This window comes from Heterocephalus glaber, unplaced genomic scaffold, assembly GCF_053883595.1.
Source record: "Heterocephalus glaber isolate CG9 unplaced genomic scaffold, H.glaber_assembly_v1.0 deba00001606, whole genome shotgun sequence".
Taxonomy (NCBI): domain Eukaryota; kingdom Metazoa; phylum Chordata; class Mammalia; order Rodentia; family Bathyergidae; genus Heterocephalus; species Heterocephalus glaber.
This window is the reverse complement of record NW_028258377.1, coordinates 37,005,844-37,023,343: the sequence shown is the minus strand read 5'-3', so window position 1 is coordinate 37,023,343 and position 17,500 is coordinate 37,005,844. Positions and strand designations below refer to the sequence as shown.

Sequence of the window (17,500 nt, the reverse complement as noted above, 5' to 3'; positions counted from 1 at the left end):
AATTCAAGACCAGCCTGAGCTACATAGTGAGATCTATCTCAAAAACAAACACACAAACAAAAGAAAACGGAACTGGGCCTCAAGGCACCTGCCTAGCATGTTCGGGGTTGTGGGTTCCACCCCCAGCACTGCAAACCAAACCAAACCTCAGACACAACAACAAAATAGAACTAGACACTAAAGTTCTTCAAAGATCAGGTTAGCATTTTATTTTTCTATTCCTGACACTCAAATTCATAGGGAGTGGAAAGATAATAGAACATAATCAAAATAACATACACACAACTCAAAAAATTTAACCATTTATTATAGCTGTTCTTTGTAAAACACACAAAGGCAAACAGAAACATGTTCATATAAATTACGCTTAACAATCTGTATATACCCTAAAACAACTGTTAAAATTCACACTAAGGTCCTAGTGCAAATGGTGGTGTGGGAAAGTGCAAACACGGTTAGTGATGAATGACTATCACTGCCTTGCCACTTAGACACACTGTGCATTCAGCCGAGCCCCTGTCACTTCTGGAGCACTGAGAGCATCGTCCCCCGAGGGCTCACGAGGTCAGGAGAAGCAGCGAATCTTTACACCTGATAATGGACACACTCCACCAAAGCCTTATGTCAGAAACAAAAAATTGTCACCCTCTTTTACCCCAAGATATTTAAAACTAAAATTAAACTTAATTCCTCACTGAAAGTACATGCTGAAGAATCCACATACTCCAGTATAGCTCTCCCCAAAATAATTCTGCACAAAATCAATTTTCTGTTTCTGCCCTAAAGTCTATTAGGGGTGGGAGTACCTAAAACAGTTTGCTTTGGATAACCTTGCTCACTTTCATTACTTTCGATTCAATTTTAAAGTGTGGTCACAGTCCTGAACAACCATCAGCGACAGTGAGTGTGTTAGCCAGTTACTGTCCTGAACGAAGAAGGAGCAGAAGCCCTTGGTTCAGAACTGCACCTTCAGCACTGTGCATTCCCTTCACACTGGGAGCTTTGGAATGCAAGCGTGAGGTGGGAATGCTCGTGGGCAGGGATGTGGGATTTTAACCGAATCCCAGTCTTCTACACTGAGGTCCAGCCACTCACTCCAAGAGCTTGCTTTTTTCCTTTTTTGTTAAGAAGCACCAACTTAATTTCAAAAGAAAAATGAGCAGAAGCAGCAACATGCAGTTTTGATAATTTAGTCCTTGATTGAAATAGTTTTTCTGAACAAGAAGATTATAGCAAAATCTGTTTTTTAAAATCTTAACATAAGCGATCTTTTATTCCCTATTCATTTTGCATTAAGGAATTTATATTTGCTAATATCCATTTTTTCATGCTTTCTTAAAGATTTTGTGAATCACCACCCAAATTTTTACCTATGTCTAGAATGACCCAAACAATACATTTTTAGTAACAGGGATTTTAAAGAGAATATAAGCCAATCTTGGTGTATTCTGATCAACTTTTATTTGGCAAACATTCTTACAAACTTCAGTTGTGTAAGTGATTAACAAGACTGAAACACCACACTGAGTTTCAGAAAAAAATGTAAACGTTTCCCCTGAAATGATAACTAGAAGTACACTGTTTTCAATGATGGAAGATGTAAAAATGATTTTTCTTTTTCTTTTGCTGTGCTGAGGATCAAACCCAGGGCTTCACACATGCTAGGCAAGTGCTCTACCACTGAGCTATGCACAGCCTAATACTAGGATTTGAATGTGGTTGACGAAATCATTTTCTAGAAGGCAAGAAACACTGTTAGCATAGCCATCATTCTATTTCAATGATTTATATAAGTAGTTTATATGCTAGAAAGCACTACAGGGACATACAGCCAGTTGAAAACCATGGAAAAGAAACAATATCCTACTTTTATGTTGTAGACCATAATAAACTTGTATATGGAAGCAGACACAAAAAACTAAAATTTAGATCTCTGCAGTCAATACCTGAATTCACACATCTTCGACACTTACATGAAGACACTGGGTCAACTAAGGCAATGGTTAAGAAGACTATTGTTTTGTTTTGTTTTGAGACAGGGTTCCACTATGTAGCCCAGGCTGGCCTTGAACTGCCAGCAATCTACCTGCCTCAGGCTCCCGAGTGCTGGGATTACAGGTGTGCGCCACCACACCCAGCTGGTTAAGAATACTTTAATACACTTTAGGAAATGCCTTATCCAATTTAAAAGTGATCTCCATTCTAAAAATTGACTGAGATAAACTGGAACCTATCCACTTAACCAGTTATGATCCAAAAGTATAATTAATAGCAAAGACTGAGACAGGTGTGAAATGAGAATCTCTTTAAAATCAAAGTGGGGGGCCAGGGATTTAGCTCAGTGGTTCTGCTGCCTGCCTCGCAAGCGCAAGGTCCCGAGTTCCATCGCCGGTACCAAAAAAAAGAGAAAAAAAGTGGGCTCGAGACATGATATTTTTAGTTTTGGACTTCAGATTTTAAAACGTCTTTTGCACAGCTGATTTGCATGGAGTCCAGTCTTGACTTTACACGAGTGTCAATGATTACATTTTAGTCTTTCGGCACAAAGTGAAGCTGTCCCAGACATGGATGGGGCAAGCGGGTCAGTTCGAATTGGCCTCCGGGAGACGCGAGGCAACCCCCTGGGATCCTGGCAGGGTGGATGCAGGTGTCTCAGCATGGGAGACACAGCGGGTCCTGAAGTGAGGACTGCGAAAGCAGAGCAGCGAGGCGTGGCTAAGGGCTTTCGGCGAGGCTGAGCTCTGCGCCAGAACTCTTTGCAGAAGAGCTGGCAGGCTGGGCGTTTTCAACTTTTCCCTTTGCACTAATGATGTCTCCAGGCGTGGAAGAAGCAAGCTATTTTCATTTAGAAAGAATGTGAAAGTGAAACAGAACAGCCAAGTTGCTAAAACCAAAAGTTAGAAAAGACCTTTTCGGCTTGGCACACCAGCTCCTTCCGGTCACCTGCTCAGCCTGCATGTGCTTTGTGGGGTTCATCACCACCCAGGACCACAGCTCTGACTGCACAGTGGCTCCAGGGGTATTCGTCGTGACCTTAAAATGATTCTTGATGAAACTGAACAAGTTCTTGGCATGGTCCAACTCAGTGGAATTGGTTAAACTACTACAAACACTTGCTTTAAGCTAGGTGTGGTGGCACACACCTATAATCTCAGCTACTTGGGAAGCTGAGGCAGGAGGATCACAAGTTCAAGGCCAGCCTCGGCAACTTAGACACGGCTTCAAAAAAAAAAAAAAGAGGGGCCAAGGATTTAGCTCAGTGGTTCCGCCACCTGCCTCACAAGCGCAAGGTCCCGAGTTTGGTCCCTGGTACCAAAAAAAAAAAAAAAGGGCTGAGATGTCCAGTAATTCAGTGGTAGAGTGCTTGTCTAGGATGTGCAAGGCCCTGGGTTTGATCCCCTCTACTGAAAAGAAAAAAATAAATAGCGTGGTTTATAATCAGAAGAGAAATCTTAAACTTGAGAATCTTTAAAAATACAGTTGAGAGGGCCGGGGATTTAGCTCAGTGGTTTTGCTGCCCGCTGCGCAGGCGCAAGGACCCAAGTTCGATCCCCGGTACCAAAAAAAATGCAGTTGAGAGCTGGATGTGGTGGCACATGCCTATAATCCCAGAACTTGGGAGGCTGAGGCAGGAGGATGACTGAGTTCGAGGCCAGCCTGGGCTACATAGTGGGTTCAAGACCAGCCTGGACTATACAGCAAGACCCTGTCTCGAAAACAACAGCAACAAACCCCAACAATGAAAAGCTGACATTTTACTAGTAAGGGCAGCAGTCAGGCTTGCAGACACTATTGCCCAGCAGGCATTCTACCCTAAAACAAGTCTAGCTGAGAGCAATTGAGGAAAGAAAACATTAAAAACAAGGATTCATTCTCTTTCTACCAGGAAAAAATGTGCCAAAGAATGCAAAGGAGCTACAGGATGGGAGCAAGACGCCCACGGGACAAGCTGGTCTCCACAGTAAAACTGCACGCGTTCACCTGCCGCTTGCCCTGCCCAGGAGCCTCAGAGAGAGACGGGGCTGGTGCCGGTCACTACTTCCGAGCTGGCCGCCAGTAAGACTGGATCACCTCACCGTGAGACAGCTGAGGGAGCAGCATGGCTCACCACGCACTGGAAACCACGGCCGGCTCCTGGGAAATGCGCAAGCCTCCAGGGTCACACACAATCCTGCGTCTTCGGAAGGTATCTCCTTTCCTAACAGCCTTCTCAAGGGGCTAATATTAAATACTTACGTCTTCAGAGATGCTAGCTAGACAAGACACATTCAAAGGAAATATTTGCCCAATAAGGATGCCACACATTGGAGTTTGTTTTATTGCATGACGTTTGCATAAGAAAAGCATTATTGCAAACTGTAAGGCATCATGCAATCATAGATAAGCTAATTATTAACTGTACACTTAAGACAGGTGGACATATAATCTAAAATTTAAAAACTAGTTCCAAAAAAGTACATAAAAAATTGAACATGAGCAGCTTTGAAACATGGTTTATATTTGTAGTTTCACATTGTTAAAAAGTGCTTCAAATGTACTGCTGGAAAGTTGCTCTTTATAAATGGTGCTGGGGTGATGTCGGATTATAAACTGTAAAAACTATCTGTATGGAATTAGAAACTAACATTGCAATATTCAGTTTTCAATTCTCAAATTATGTTGATGTAATATTAATAGTCTAAAAAATATCTATTTTAAAACCAACAAAAGTCTATTGAATTCAAGTTATGCATGTTGAGCAATCAAATCTCTGAGCAGGCCTGCGAGCCAAGCTGGCGTGGGCTGGTGTTAATTGATGTACTGCGCCATCCAGCGGAAGCCTTCCCCATAGCCTTGTCTCTTGAGCACACTGCACATGAAGACTTCTAAGGGCCGGGCATTCAGCTCTTTCAGTGATACACTGCCCTGGAAGAGAAGAAGACATTATGTTGGACCTTTATGAAGCAAAAGGTTCTTGCAGCGGGCGTGGTGCGCATCCTTGTATCCCGGCAGGATTACAAACTAGGCAGGAGGCCGAGGCAGGAGGATCAGTGATTTTGTGGCCAGCCTGGACCACATAGTGAGTTCAAGGCCAACCTGAACTACATAGCAAGACCCTGACTCAAAAACCAAAAAGGAAAAAGAAAAATAAAAAAAGAAAAAGAAATGAAAGGCCCATTCCCAACAGATTATCAATTCTGAACAAAGGGTCATTATGATAAAGCTATGACTGCTTGGCATCAAAGTCCTCAAAACACACGGAGGCCTCCTTTTCTCACTCTACATTAGCATGGGATGGTCACTCAGTGGGAAAGAGTGAGCTTGGTAGGTACACAAAAATAGTATCTGATTTATTTTTTATTTCATTTATTTTTATTTATTTATTTATTTAGGTCCCAGGGATCGAACTCGGGACCTTGAGGTTGCAAGGCAGGTGGCAGCACCACTGAGTTAAAGCCCTGGCCCCAGTATCTGATTTATTGATATTAAGGACAGCTGGGGATGGTGGTGCAAGCCTGTGATCCCAGCACTCAGGAGGCCAAGGCGGGAGGATCACTGTGAGTTCAAGGCCAACCTGAACTACATAGCAGGACCCTATCTCAAAAAACCAAAAAAGGACAAACATTCTAAGTAGGTTTATGACCAAACAAAGCATTTCCTAAAGTAAATGTGGAGTTCACTTACTGAAAAGACATAGAAGTTGGGTATAGTGTTATATGCTGGAAATCCCCACACTCTAGGAGGCTGAGGCCGGAGGATACAAGTTTGAGCCCAATTTGGGCAATTTAGGGTTTTTTTTTTTTGAGACAGGGTCTCACTATGTAGTTTGGCCTGGCTTTGAACTCGCAATGTACCCCAGGATAGCCTCAGGCTTGCGCCAATCCCTCTGCTGCGGCCTCCAATTTAGGGATTTAGCAAGACATTGTCTCAAATAAAAGGGGGGGGGCACAATATTTCTCTGTCTTGAAAGAATAGATCTAAACCAACAACATTCTGTTTATAAACTATGGAGTTCTTCCATTGTTTATTTGGGATTTTCCAGTACTAATGTTCCCCCACTTCTTAAATCATAGTATAAATGAACACAAAAATAAGGCGACTTGGAGGCTGGGGATGTAGCTCAGGTGTAGAGCACATGGTTAGCATAGTGAGGTTCCAGGTTCAATTCCCAACCTCAAAAACAAAATCCTCATCTTAAAGCTTACTATAAAGTTTATGTTCAGAGAAAAAGTAACAATCCTATGCCCAAGTTTCTGTCTTTCTTATCTCTGGTGAACTCGGGGTCTCACACAATACTGATGTACTCACACACTCACCTGTATAATTTTGTGGCCTTTTTTTGAGACAGTCTCACTTGTGGCCCAGGCTGGCCTGGAACTGGTGATGGTCCTGCCTCAGCTCCTGAGTGTTAAGACTGCAGGTGTGCGCCACGCCTAGCATCTTTCATTTTGTGTTTTCAGTGGTCTGGGGATTGAATCCAAGACATCCTCTACCACTGAACTCCATTCCCAGCCACGGTAGCTAATTCTGAAAATTTATGACACTCAAAATTCTGAAACCTTCACTGGGCCCTGACATTCTTGTTATCCCTAGGAAAAGGTTTCATTCAGTAGTAGAAGGAAATGAACACATTTAAAAGACTCATCAAGCCAGGTATAGTGATGCATGCCTGTCATCCCAGAACTCCAGGAGGCTGAGACAGGAAGATCACAGTTGGAGCCCAGCTTAGGCAACTTGGCAACTTAGATCCTGTCTCAAAAGTAACAAATTAATTAATTAATTAATTAATTAATTAAAAGGGCTGGGGATGTGCTCAGGGCAAAGGTCCTGAGTTCAATCCTCAGTACTGCATACATAAATACATAACAAAAATGATTCAAATGTATAAATGTTAGGTTTCTTTAGCTTTGGTTTTTATTTATTTATTTATTTTTGGTGGTACTAAGGATCAAACTTAGGGCCTTTGTACTGAGCTACATCCCCAGCCCTTTTCCAATTTTATTTTATTTTTTTTGGTACCAGGGATTAAACTCAGGTCCTTGTGCTTGCAGGGCAGGCAGTGGAACCACTGAGCTAAATCCCTGGCCCCCTTTTCCAGTTTTTGAGACAGGGTCTCACTAAATCCTTCAGGCTAGGCTCAACTAGTGATCCCCTTGTCTCAGTCTCCAGAGTGCTGGGATCACAGGTGTGTGCCACTGGGCCTCTGAATGTCCTTATCTGCTAATTCCATCCTCTTTGTCACTTCTGAGCCTGTTTCTTTCTGTGTGTGTGTGCGTGTGTGTGGTACTGGAGATTGACCCTAGGGCCTTTGCATTAAGCTATATCCCTACATCTCTTTCTTAATTTTTCTTTTTGGTACTGGAGCTTTCACATTAAGCTACATCCCCAACCCGTTTTCATTTTTTTACTTTGTGACAGGGTCTTGCTAAAACCTATTGTTGAGCTTGTCTTCAGCCGCCCAGATACCTGGGATTACAAGTGTGCATCAACAAGCCTAATGATAAAAAGTTCTTTTTTCACTTAGTATAAAGACTAAATGATAGTTTTTTAGGAAAAAAGAGTTGTATAATTGGACAAGCTCAATTAACAGTAATTTAAGCCAGGGATGGTGGTACACACTTATAATCCCAGCATTTGGGAGGCACAGGCAGGATTGCTGCGAGCTCGAGGCCAGCATAGGCTACATAGTGAGTTCAAAGCCAGTTTGAACTATAGAGAGACTCTGTCTCCAAAAAAAAAAGTAATTTAAGAAGACCTTTATACTGCAGGATTAGTATTCACACTTGTCAGGTTTTTTGGCAATACTGGGAAGTGAACCCAGGGTCTCAGTGGTCTACTACTGAGCTACATCCCTAGCCTTTAAAAAATAATTTTTTAAAGAATTTTGAGACAGGTTCTTTGCTCAACTGCCCATGCTGGCCTTCAACTTGCAATCCTCCTGCCTCAGCCTCCCAATTAGCTGGGATTACAGGTGTCCACCATGCTCATTATTTTTCCTTTGTTCATCTGTCTGTCTCTCTTTTTACCTTTCCTGTTGTCTGACCATACAATCCAAACACCTCTCGTAACCTCTCTTCACTGATGGCTTCAGGTCTGTCAATCTTATTCCCAAGAATCAGGATAGGTACATTAGCAATGGTCTCATCTGTCATTAGTGACTGAAAACAAAAGAAGACAAAGTGATTCGAAACCATCCAAAGGGCTTATTTTGACAAGACAGTCAAGGAATTGTTCTCTAATATCATGCCAGGGGCCAGGGATTTAGCTCAAAGGAGCTGCCGCCTGCCTCGCAAGCACAAGATCCCAAGTTCGATCCCTAGTACCAAAAAAAACCCAAACAAAACTGAAATCTAATATCATGCCATGCAGACTTTCTTTGGCAAACTTTCCCCACATCTTAAAATGCGCACAGTGAAACCCTCAGTCCAACTGGTATCTTCTAGGCTCATTCTGGAAATGCTCTCTGCTCCCTGCCTAAATCAGTGCAGGACAGTGGCCAGAGCCAACACCTTGGAGGTGGGCAGACCTGGTTTCATTTCTGGCTCTGCTGCCTCTGAGGCACGGTTGTTAGCACGAGGGAAGTGCACAGAGAGCAGGGCGAGCAGCACCTATCTCATGGAGGCAATCCGAGAACGGGGTGACGTGACTGCACTAGACCAGGGCCCGGCACGAAGCGGGCATCAGGACCTCGCTGACCCTGTCCCCCAACCTATGTGGTGCTTCCCACGTGAACAAGGATCTGTTTGCCCGCTCTGGGTAGTTACAGTCAGGCCACCCTTCGAATCAAGGCCACCTACTCTGTGCCCAGGTCTAGTTGCAGCCTTGCTTGTTGCTCCTGAGCCCCTTTAGGAGGGAAGCGGAGCTCAAGAACATGTGGAAGTGGTGACAAAGGCGGCACGCCACATCATTTCCAGATTCGGGCCTAGGCCCAAAGAAATGGCATCTTAGGGTGACCAGGGCCTGGGCTCACCCCGGCCAGGACGGCTGCAGACAAGAGATGCATAGAAGGCCGCCCTGTGGAGAGTGAGCGGCCCCAAGTCCAGGAAGACATCTGTGTCAGAGCCTCCAACAGAAGGAGCGACCATCCTGAAGACTTGCTCGCTCCGCATCCAAGCAGTCATCGCTGCTTACAGCAACTGCCAGGAGGTGCATCAGGGACTGCAGAAGAGCTGCCCCGGACAGCCCCATCTCTTACCTATTTCCTCAGGTTTATCAGGTTATTTACTGTGCTTAGTTTTAATTATTTCACTTACATCAAGTTCTTCTTTTGACTCTAACAGCCTTTCGTGGTCTGCACAATCCACCAGAAATACAATGCCATTAATAGCAGGAAGGTAGTTCTTCCAAACTCTTCGAGCTAACAAAAACAATCAGGAATTAGAATTTATTTGCTGGTCAAGCCTAGCAGATGGTTTGCCTGAAGAGTCCCTCAGAAGATCAAGAGTAGCTATTCTGCTGGACGTGGAGGTGCACACCTGTGATCCTAGCACTTGGCAGGCTGAGGCAGGAGGATCACCATGAGCTCGATGCCAGCCTGAACTACATAGCAGGACCCTGTTTAAAAAAAAAGAAAAAAGAGCAGCTATCCTATCCTTTAATTAGCTGCTGTGATTTCACTATATATTCACTATTATATTATATATTATATATTACCCAGTGCAGCCAAAATCTTTCCAGAATGCCAAAGAAGAAATTTTAGGTTTTCCATATTGTGGGTGAGTCAAATACTTTAGCCTTCCCCAATTTTCCCAGGTGAGGAGAATTAAGCCTGGCATGGTGGCGCATGCCTATAATCCTAGCCAGCCTGAGCTACACAGAGACACTCTGTTTCAAAAAGATAGATAAAAAAATTCTGCCAGGCACATGTAATCCCAACACTATGGGAGGCTAAGGCAGGAGGATTGAAAGTTCATTGCCAGTCTGGACAACTTGGTGAGACTCTGTCTCAAAATAAAAATTTAAAAAGGGCTGGGTCAAGGATTTAGCTCAGTGGCACCACACCTGCCTCGCAAGCACAAGGTCCTGAGTTTGATCCCCGCTACTGGAAAAAAAATAAATAAAAAGAGCTGAGGATGTACCTTAGGACAAAGGCTCTATATTCAATCCCCAGTACTGAAAAAAAAATCTACATTGGACCAGGAGGCAGGTTTAGTTCCCTGCAAGACTGCGGCTAAATAAATCTAAAATACAAGTGGTGGAAATGTGCACACACACATACGTGGGCCAAATTCACGCTCTGATGTCTCCAGTGACAGGGCTGAAGTCAGAGACACCGGACAGCAGTGCTGGGTAAGGTTCTCAGCTGGGACCAGCTTCCCAGGGAGCCCAAAAGCACTGGGCCCCAAGGGTGGCAGGCAGGGACAGGAGGGGTGGTGTGGCCAGAGCAGAGAGTGGGAAGGGGTGTGTCAGGGAAAGACAGGACACAGCAGAGACCAGAGCTGGATGAGCCTGGCTCCTGCACTGTAGGGAGTGCAGTTACCCACAGAAGGTGTCTGATCTGTGTGTCCGTGACGGGATGTGAGTGTGACAGCAGGGCTGGGTGGTGTGGAGGGAGAGATCGGAAGCTACATACCACAAGCACCTCACACTTACACTGACCAGTGCTGTCACGGAAACCACCTCTGCTTGGAAAGCATTTACCTGGGAGTAAGAACCCCTAAACTTTCGGTCCAATGTGGCCTCCCTTAAATGGAATGGCATTTCATGCATTAGAATATAATGGCCATATTTTTATTAAGTTAAGAGATTATAAGAATAATATAGAATGTTACCTTGAACATGTCCACCCAGATCAAAAGTTGTAAAAGTCATACCGGCAATAGTCAGTTCTTCTGAAGCTATATAAAAATACAAAATATTTTTACAGCATAAAAATCAGAAATCCATTCACAGCATACATTATAATTTTAAAATTTTTATTTATTTATTTATTTATTTGAGACAGGGTCTTGCTATGTAGTTCATCCCGGCCTTGAACTCACAGAGATCTTCCTGCCTCAGTCTCCCGAGTGCTGGGATTAGAGATGTGTAGGACTATGCCCGGCAGAGGATACATTATAATTTAATATTTGACTTACATTAGTTGCAAATAAGAGCAAATCAAACAGGAACTAGTAAAAGAATACTTTGCTGTTATTAAATATACTCCACACTATGTGACATGAATAATATTCAATTCTTCTCGTTTTTTGGACAGTTTAGTTTGTGGTTGTTTTTTTTTGTTTTGTTGTTTTGGTACTGGGGATCGAACTCGGGACCTTGCACTTACAAGGCAGGAGTTGGAACCACTGAGCTAAATCCTTGGGCCTGTTTGTTTTTTGAGACAAGGTCTTACTGTGTGGTTCAGGATGGGCTTGAACTCATAATGCTCCTATTCCAGCCTCCCAAGAGCTGGGAATACAAGCATAAGCCACCACACCTAGCTCAATCTAATAATTTTTCATGTAATTCTTCTTAAATGATACAGATGAAATAATTTTCTCTTACGGCTACCATGAAAATCTTTTTTTTGTGCTGGGGATTGAACCCAGGGTTTTCTTATAATCTACAACTGAGCTGCACTCCTAACCTGGAGATAATCTTTAATGACAAACATATAATAAAAAATTGGTGCTGGGGATATGGCTCAGTGGCATCGCATCTGCCTGGCAAATGCAAGGCCCTGTGTTCGATCCCCAGTACCAAAAAAAAGTGGGGGGGGCATTATTTATTCTTTTTTTTTTTTTGCCTCTTCTTTCCCCTTCTGGGACTTGAATTATAAGTTTCTTACTGCTTGGTATTCTCCCACCCTAAGGTTCTATTTATTTTTCTTTCAGTAATTTTTCTCTCTGCCTTTTGTACACTCATACTTCACTGACTTGAGTTAACTGCTTTTTCCTTCTGCAGGTCTGATCTGCTATTAATCCTCCAATGAAATTTTCATTTCAGATATTAGAGCTATTTTTAGATGTCCCATTTGCTTCTGTTTGATATCTTTCCCTTCCTTCCTTGCTAAGTACATGTTTTCCTTTCAATCCTTGGGCATATAACAGCTGTCTTTTGGAGGTGGGGAGGGTGCTGGGGACTGAACCCAGGGCCTTTGCATTCTGCTGCACTCCCAGCACCTTTTCTGATTTTTTAATTTTAAGACTGGGTCTTGCTAAGTTGCTTTGTCGCCCTGGCTGGGCTCAAACTTGTCATCCTGCCTCAGCCTCCCAGAGTGCTGGTATTCCGAGATGTGTGCCGCCGCCCCAGGCTGGGCTCGCTTCTTCTCACTGATTGTCCTCCTGGTTACGGACCACATTTTCCTACTTCTTTCCATGTCCAGTATTTTGGATTTTGTTGTATTCCTTTGAACTTCTCTCTGGCAAACAGTTGCCTACAGATCAGTTTTTAAGTTTTGTTAGGGCAGACCCAGAGAGGCCTCTACCTTAGGGCCAGTTTGGTCTCACTACTAAGGTGTGGTCCTCTGGGTTCTCTGTTGAATGCTCTGTGTATCCAGTCAGGACTTTCCATCCTGGGTGGTGGGAACCTAAGTACTCCCAGCCCTGTTGAGTTCTAACAACAGCTTCTTGCCTGGCCTTGCGGAGTTTTACCCCGTGCATGCACAGATCAGGAGTCAGATATGCTCTTGGGTTCCCTCCTCTCTCTCCAGTATTCTCCCCAGCAAATCCCGTCTACCTGGACCTTCCCTGATTCTCCTCAACTTAGAGAGACTACTGGGCTACTGCCCTCCCCCGCATCCTGAAGTACAGTACTACGAGAAGTGCTTTCTTCCTTCTCTCAGGAATTAAAGTCCTATGCTAGTTACTGCCCAGTGCTGGAGAACAGCTGTAATATATACAACTCTGTCTACTTGTTAACAGCAAGAGGGCAGTTCCGGAGTCTATGACTATTCCTGCATGGCACAGAGTTCCCCGCAGTTACAGTGAAACTTTCACTAGTTTGAGTCAGGGTTATTACACTCAAATGTTGTGAGGAAACTCTGCATGTAGAACAGCAAGTCAATCAAATATTTAATACGATCTGTTCAAAGTCACTATCCATAAGGCAAAGCCAATGCCTGGGCATGGCTGGAAATCTACTTCTATGATTACAATCCCTAATACACTCTGTGCTTTACAGAAGGCCCGACCTCATTAATTAAAATACAGAACATTATCATTCCCGAAAGTCCCCTCCTGCCCCTCTTCTCATCACTTGACACACCTACCCCAGAAGGAACCACTGACTGGAATTCTATCACTGCAGGTTAGTGTTGCCTGATCTAGAATATCATATAAATGATATCATACAGCAGGTAAGTTTTGGTGACCAGCTTCTTTCATGCAGAATATGACTGAATGTAGCTTATTTCTCTTTCTTGCTGAGTACAATTCTACTGTTTATCTTTTTTTTTTTTTGGTACTGGGGATCGAACTCAGGTCCTTGCACTTGCGCAGCAGGCGGCGAAACCAGTGAGCTAAATCCCCAGCCCTGTTTATCCTTTTTGATAGACACTAGAGGTGTTTTCAGTTTTGGGCCATTATAAATAAAGCTGGTATAAACATATCATACAATGCTGGGGTTTTAGCTCAGTGGCGCCCCACCACTCAGGTGCAAGGTCCTGAGTTCGAACCCTGGTGCCAGAAGAAAAACAAAAAGGTACCTGTACTAGGCTTTTGCTAACTCTATCTTTTCATTTTCCTGGATAAATACCTAGGAACAGAATTGCCAGATCATAGGATATATGTACTGTACCTTTTTCACAAATGCTTTTAGTTGAAAAATACAAATTGAAATAAATGTGAGCAGCAGAAAAGCTGAGACAGCATCAGTTTTGTGCTACTATTGTATCCTTAGTCTCTAGAAAAATGTCTGACATAGGGGCTGAACAAATATTTGTTGGATGAATAAAAGCAACATCAAAAAGTAAAGAACAACAAAAAAAGACATATCTAATGTAAGACTACTCTGTAGTCTCTTCCAATCTGTCTTTGCAGTTTTATACACGCCCAATTCTGCCATAATCACTTTGTCTTTGACAGCATTGTTCTTGTATGAGAATCTTATTTGTCAACCTCTACTCTCTTCTCCTAATATCAAAAACAGACATCAATTTTATGAAATCCTTTATCAACCTAACAGTTTTATAGAGGAAATAAACACTTGGCTTTCTTTTTTTTTGTTCTGTTCTCCGTCCTCAGCCTTTGAACACTGCTGGGCATGGTGGTGCACACCTGGGGAGGCGGCTGAGGCAGGAGGATCACCGTGAGTTTGAGGCCAGCCTGGGCTACATAGAGAGTTCGAGGCCAGGCCTGAACTACATACAAGATCCTTTCCCAAAAAACAAAACAAACAAACAAAAAAAATTAAAGACTTTGAACATTAATTGCACTGAATACAGTATTACCTAAGTTTTGGTCTAGCTTTCAACTTTCTTTCTTTCTTTTCTTTTTTTTTTCTACTGAGGAGGATCAATCTCAGGACCCTTTGCTTGTAAGGCAGGCCCAGTGCTACTGAGGTGAATCCCCGGCCCTTTTCTTTTTTTTTGGTACCGGGATCAAACTTGGGTCCTTGCGCTTGTGCAGCAGGCATCGAAACCACTGAGCTAAATCCCCAGCCCTCGGCACTTTTCTTTTTTGAGGGAGGGACAGCACTGGGGATTAAACCCAAGCCTTAAATTTGAGATCCTCCTGTCTCAGCCTCTTGGAGAGCTGGGTTTACAGGCATAAACAGTGGCATTCATTATCAAAGTTGCACCGCACTGAGGATGCAGGTCAGTGGTAGAGTGCTTGCCTGGCGTGCACAAGGTCCCAGGTTCAATCCCCAGAATGGCAACCAATCAATATTTTACAATTACTCCTGGGTTAACTTACCTTTAAATTCTGTGCCTACCAGATTTATAATCTTTTCACCAGTAAAAGGTCACAGGTATTACAAAGTAGACGTCTGTTTCTAATAACTTTGTCACTTTAACATTGACTTTACTTTCTGCAACAGTACCCCATTATATAACCTGACACACACAATGGTATAATATTAAGTAATTTTCAGAATCATCATTGTTTTTCAGGTAGTCTTTCTAAAAGAAAGCACAGCAAATTATTTTTAAATTGTTTTAAAATGTTCTGTAAGTGTATCAATACATGCTCTGCTTTTTGGATTAATTCTATGTTATTTATTATCTATTAATTTTTGCAGTACTGGAGACTGAACCCAGGGCCTTCCCACTGAGCTACTTCTCTAGTCCTTTGTTCTTTTTCTGTCATTTGGAAACAGGGTCTCACTGAATTCCAGTCCTCCTGCCTTAGCTTCCAAAGTGTCTGGGGTTACAGGTGTGCGCCACTGCATCTGGCATGTTGTTTACTTATTTTATATATATATATATATATATTTTTTTTTTTTTTTTTTTTTTTTTTTTTTTTTTGAGACAGGCTTTGCTATGTATTTCAGGTTGGCCTTGAACTCTAGGGACCCTCCTGGGTGCTGGGATTACAGGCATGCACCACCACATGCAGCACTGTACCTATTTATACTGTGGTGCTACGGACTAGACCCAGGGTTATGCATGCTGGCAAGCACCGTACCTGAGCTTCATCCCCAGCCCCTCATGACATTTACACTACATGTTGTTGAGATAGTTAGGAGTACAGAAATAGTGGTTAATAAAGTGAGAGTTAGCAGCAATTTATAAAACCATAACCTGTCTACTGAATTAATAATTAAAAGACTATGGTTTTAAAAATCTGAAAGAAATTCAGGTTACGCAAACAAGGTAATCATGACTACCGACCCTGTCACAATTTCTAAGATAATAATTTTTTGATTCCTCTAGCTAGACAAAGGAATACTAACTGATAAAAAGGTTTGAACATTATTTTTAACATCTAAATATACTCCCGGAGAGCCAGGTCTTTTATTGTTTACTATTTTAGGAACAGGTCAAATAACCGCATCATAAACTATCCATCAAAAAAAAAAATCTAAAAAAAATTTTGGGGGGGCTACATTGAAGTCTTGGCTCAGAGTCTGCAGCCTCAGTACCTTCGTGGATTTTTCTTTAGAATCTATCTGATAATTTTTCACATAAACCCCCACAATTTCGTGGAAACTGCAAATGTCCTCCGAAATTGTTTTTTGGTGGAGGTCTGCAAGTAGCCAATCGGAGAGTGTTATTCAGTTCTTGCTGCTGATTGGCTGCTGCCCTGTAACCCATCTCCCGCAGATGCAGCAGCACTGCTGCATCATAACAGTTGCTGTACCCATGTAGCTGTCTCCAGGGCTCTTGGTTTTGTTCTTCCTAAAGCATTAAGACCCCTAAGATGCTGCCAAAATGCCCTGCACCTTCTAAGGCTTCATTAACACAGTATTTTATTAAATTACGTAACTGTGGGAGACATAGCATATTTAGGGTTTAAACTAGAAAAATAGGCATTTATGGGCATTTTTCTGACCATATCTGAAATTTGCAATTTTTCACAATTTGTGGCTGCTCTAGGGACATGAGCCCTGTGAATTTGGGGGGTCTTTGTAGTGCCTAACTCAGCATCATGGGGACCAGGTATTATGTTGTATGGGAGACTGTACTTACTGGGATGCAATGTGGGGACATGTTGTCCAAGTCTGTCATCTTTTAGCATGTGTAGCAATGTTGTTTTTCCTGCATTATCCAGTCCAAGAAATACCAATTTACCAGTTTTCTTATATAATCCTGCAGAGTAAGAGCTCTGATTAATCAAAGTGATATCTGACACAGATTATCCAAATAATTTTAAATTTAGCCCAAAGAAGTTTGAATTCCTAACTTATGTTCAAGTTTTCTTTCTTTCCCCAGTATGGAGATGGAGCCCCGGGCCTTTGCAGAACTGTAGTACAACCCTGTTGCAATTTTCACACAGCATCTCACTGAGTTGGCCAGGCTGGGCTCCAACTTGTGCTCCTCCTGCCTCAGACCCCCAGGAAGCTGGGAGTTTAGGCCTGCACCACCATGCCTGCCTTTATTTTCAGTTTTAAAAGAGCTATTTAAAATCTATTAGTGATTTGGGATTTCAAATACTTATAAAACTAAACCTGACCCCCACAATGGAGTATTTGTGTTGCCAAAACATGTCTACATTGCCAAAAGGTTGCTTCCTTGACAATTTAGGGATGAATAGTGTGGCTGATTAATTAACTGTGCTTCAGCCTCCCGATACAGATTTGCATGGGACATTGCTGTGGGCTCCGAGCCCTCAACAGAGCCCTTCAGGTCTCCAGTGTGCAGACAGACATTCTGTACTCTTCTACATCTGACTCTAGTAAGTACTGACTGATACACGTATCTATGTTCTCTATGAAGAAAACATTCATAAAATACTAGATGTCATGTATTTATGAAGCTACCTGAAGGAAAAATTACAATAATTTTTTCATGGGTGGAAATTAAGTATTTTATTTTTTTGGTACCAGGGATTGAACTCAGTCCTTGTGTTTCCGCAGCAGGCTGCGAAACCACTGAACTAAATCCCCGGTCAGAAATTAAGTATTTTAACAAAAGAAACCATAGCCATAGTCAAAAAGT

The 17,500-nt window shown here is 42.7% G+C and overlaps 1 protein-coding gene across 3 annotated transcripts in view; it reads right to left on the bottom strand.

The window, feature by feature from the left end:
• Positions 1-289: 289 nt before the first annotated feature.
• Sar1b (secretion associated Ras related GTPase 1B) overlaps positions 290-17,500 on the bottom strand; it is a 29,132-nt gene continuing 11,921 nt past the window's right edge. For all 3 annotated transcript variants that reach the window (XM_004836557.3, XM_087194954.1, XM_004836558.3), the window contains 5 exons: positions 16,532-16,651; positions 10,752-10,817; positions 9,234-9,337; positions 8,007-8,138; positions 290-4,905 (listed from right to left, as the gene is read on the bottom strand). In XM_004836557.3, coding sequence (XP_004836614.1) covers positions 4,789-4,905; positions 8,007-8,138; positions 9,234-9,337; positions 10,752-10,817; positions 16,532-16,651 — 539 coding nt within the window. In that variant the 3' untranslated portion in view covers positions 290-4,788. The remainder of the gene's footprint in view (positions 4,906-8,006; positions 8,139-9,233; positions 9,338-10,751; positions 10,818-16,531; positions 16,652-17,500) is intronic.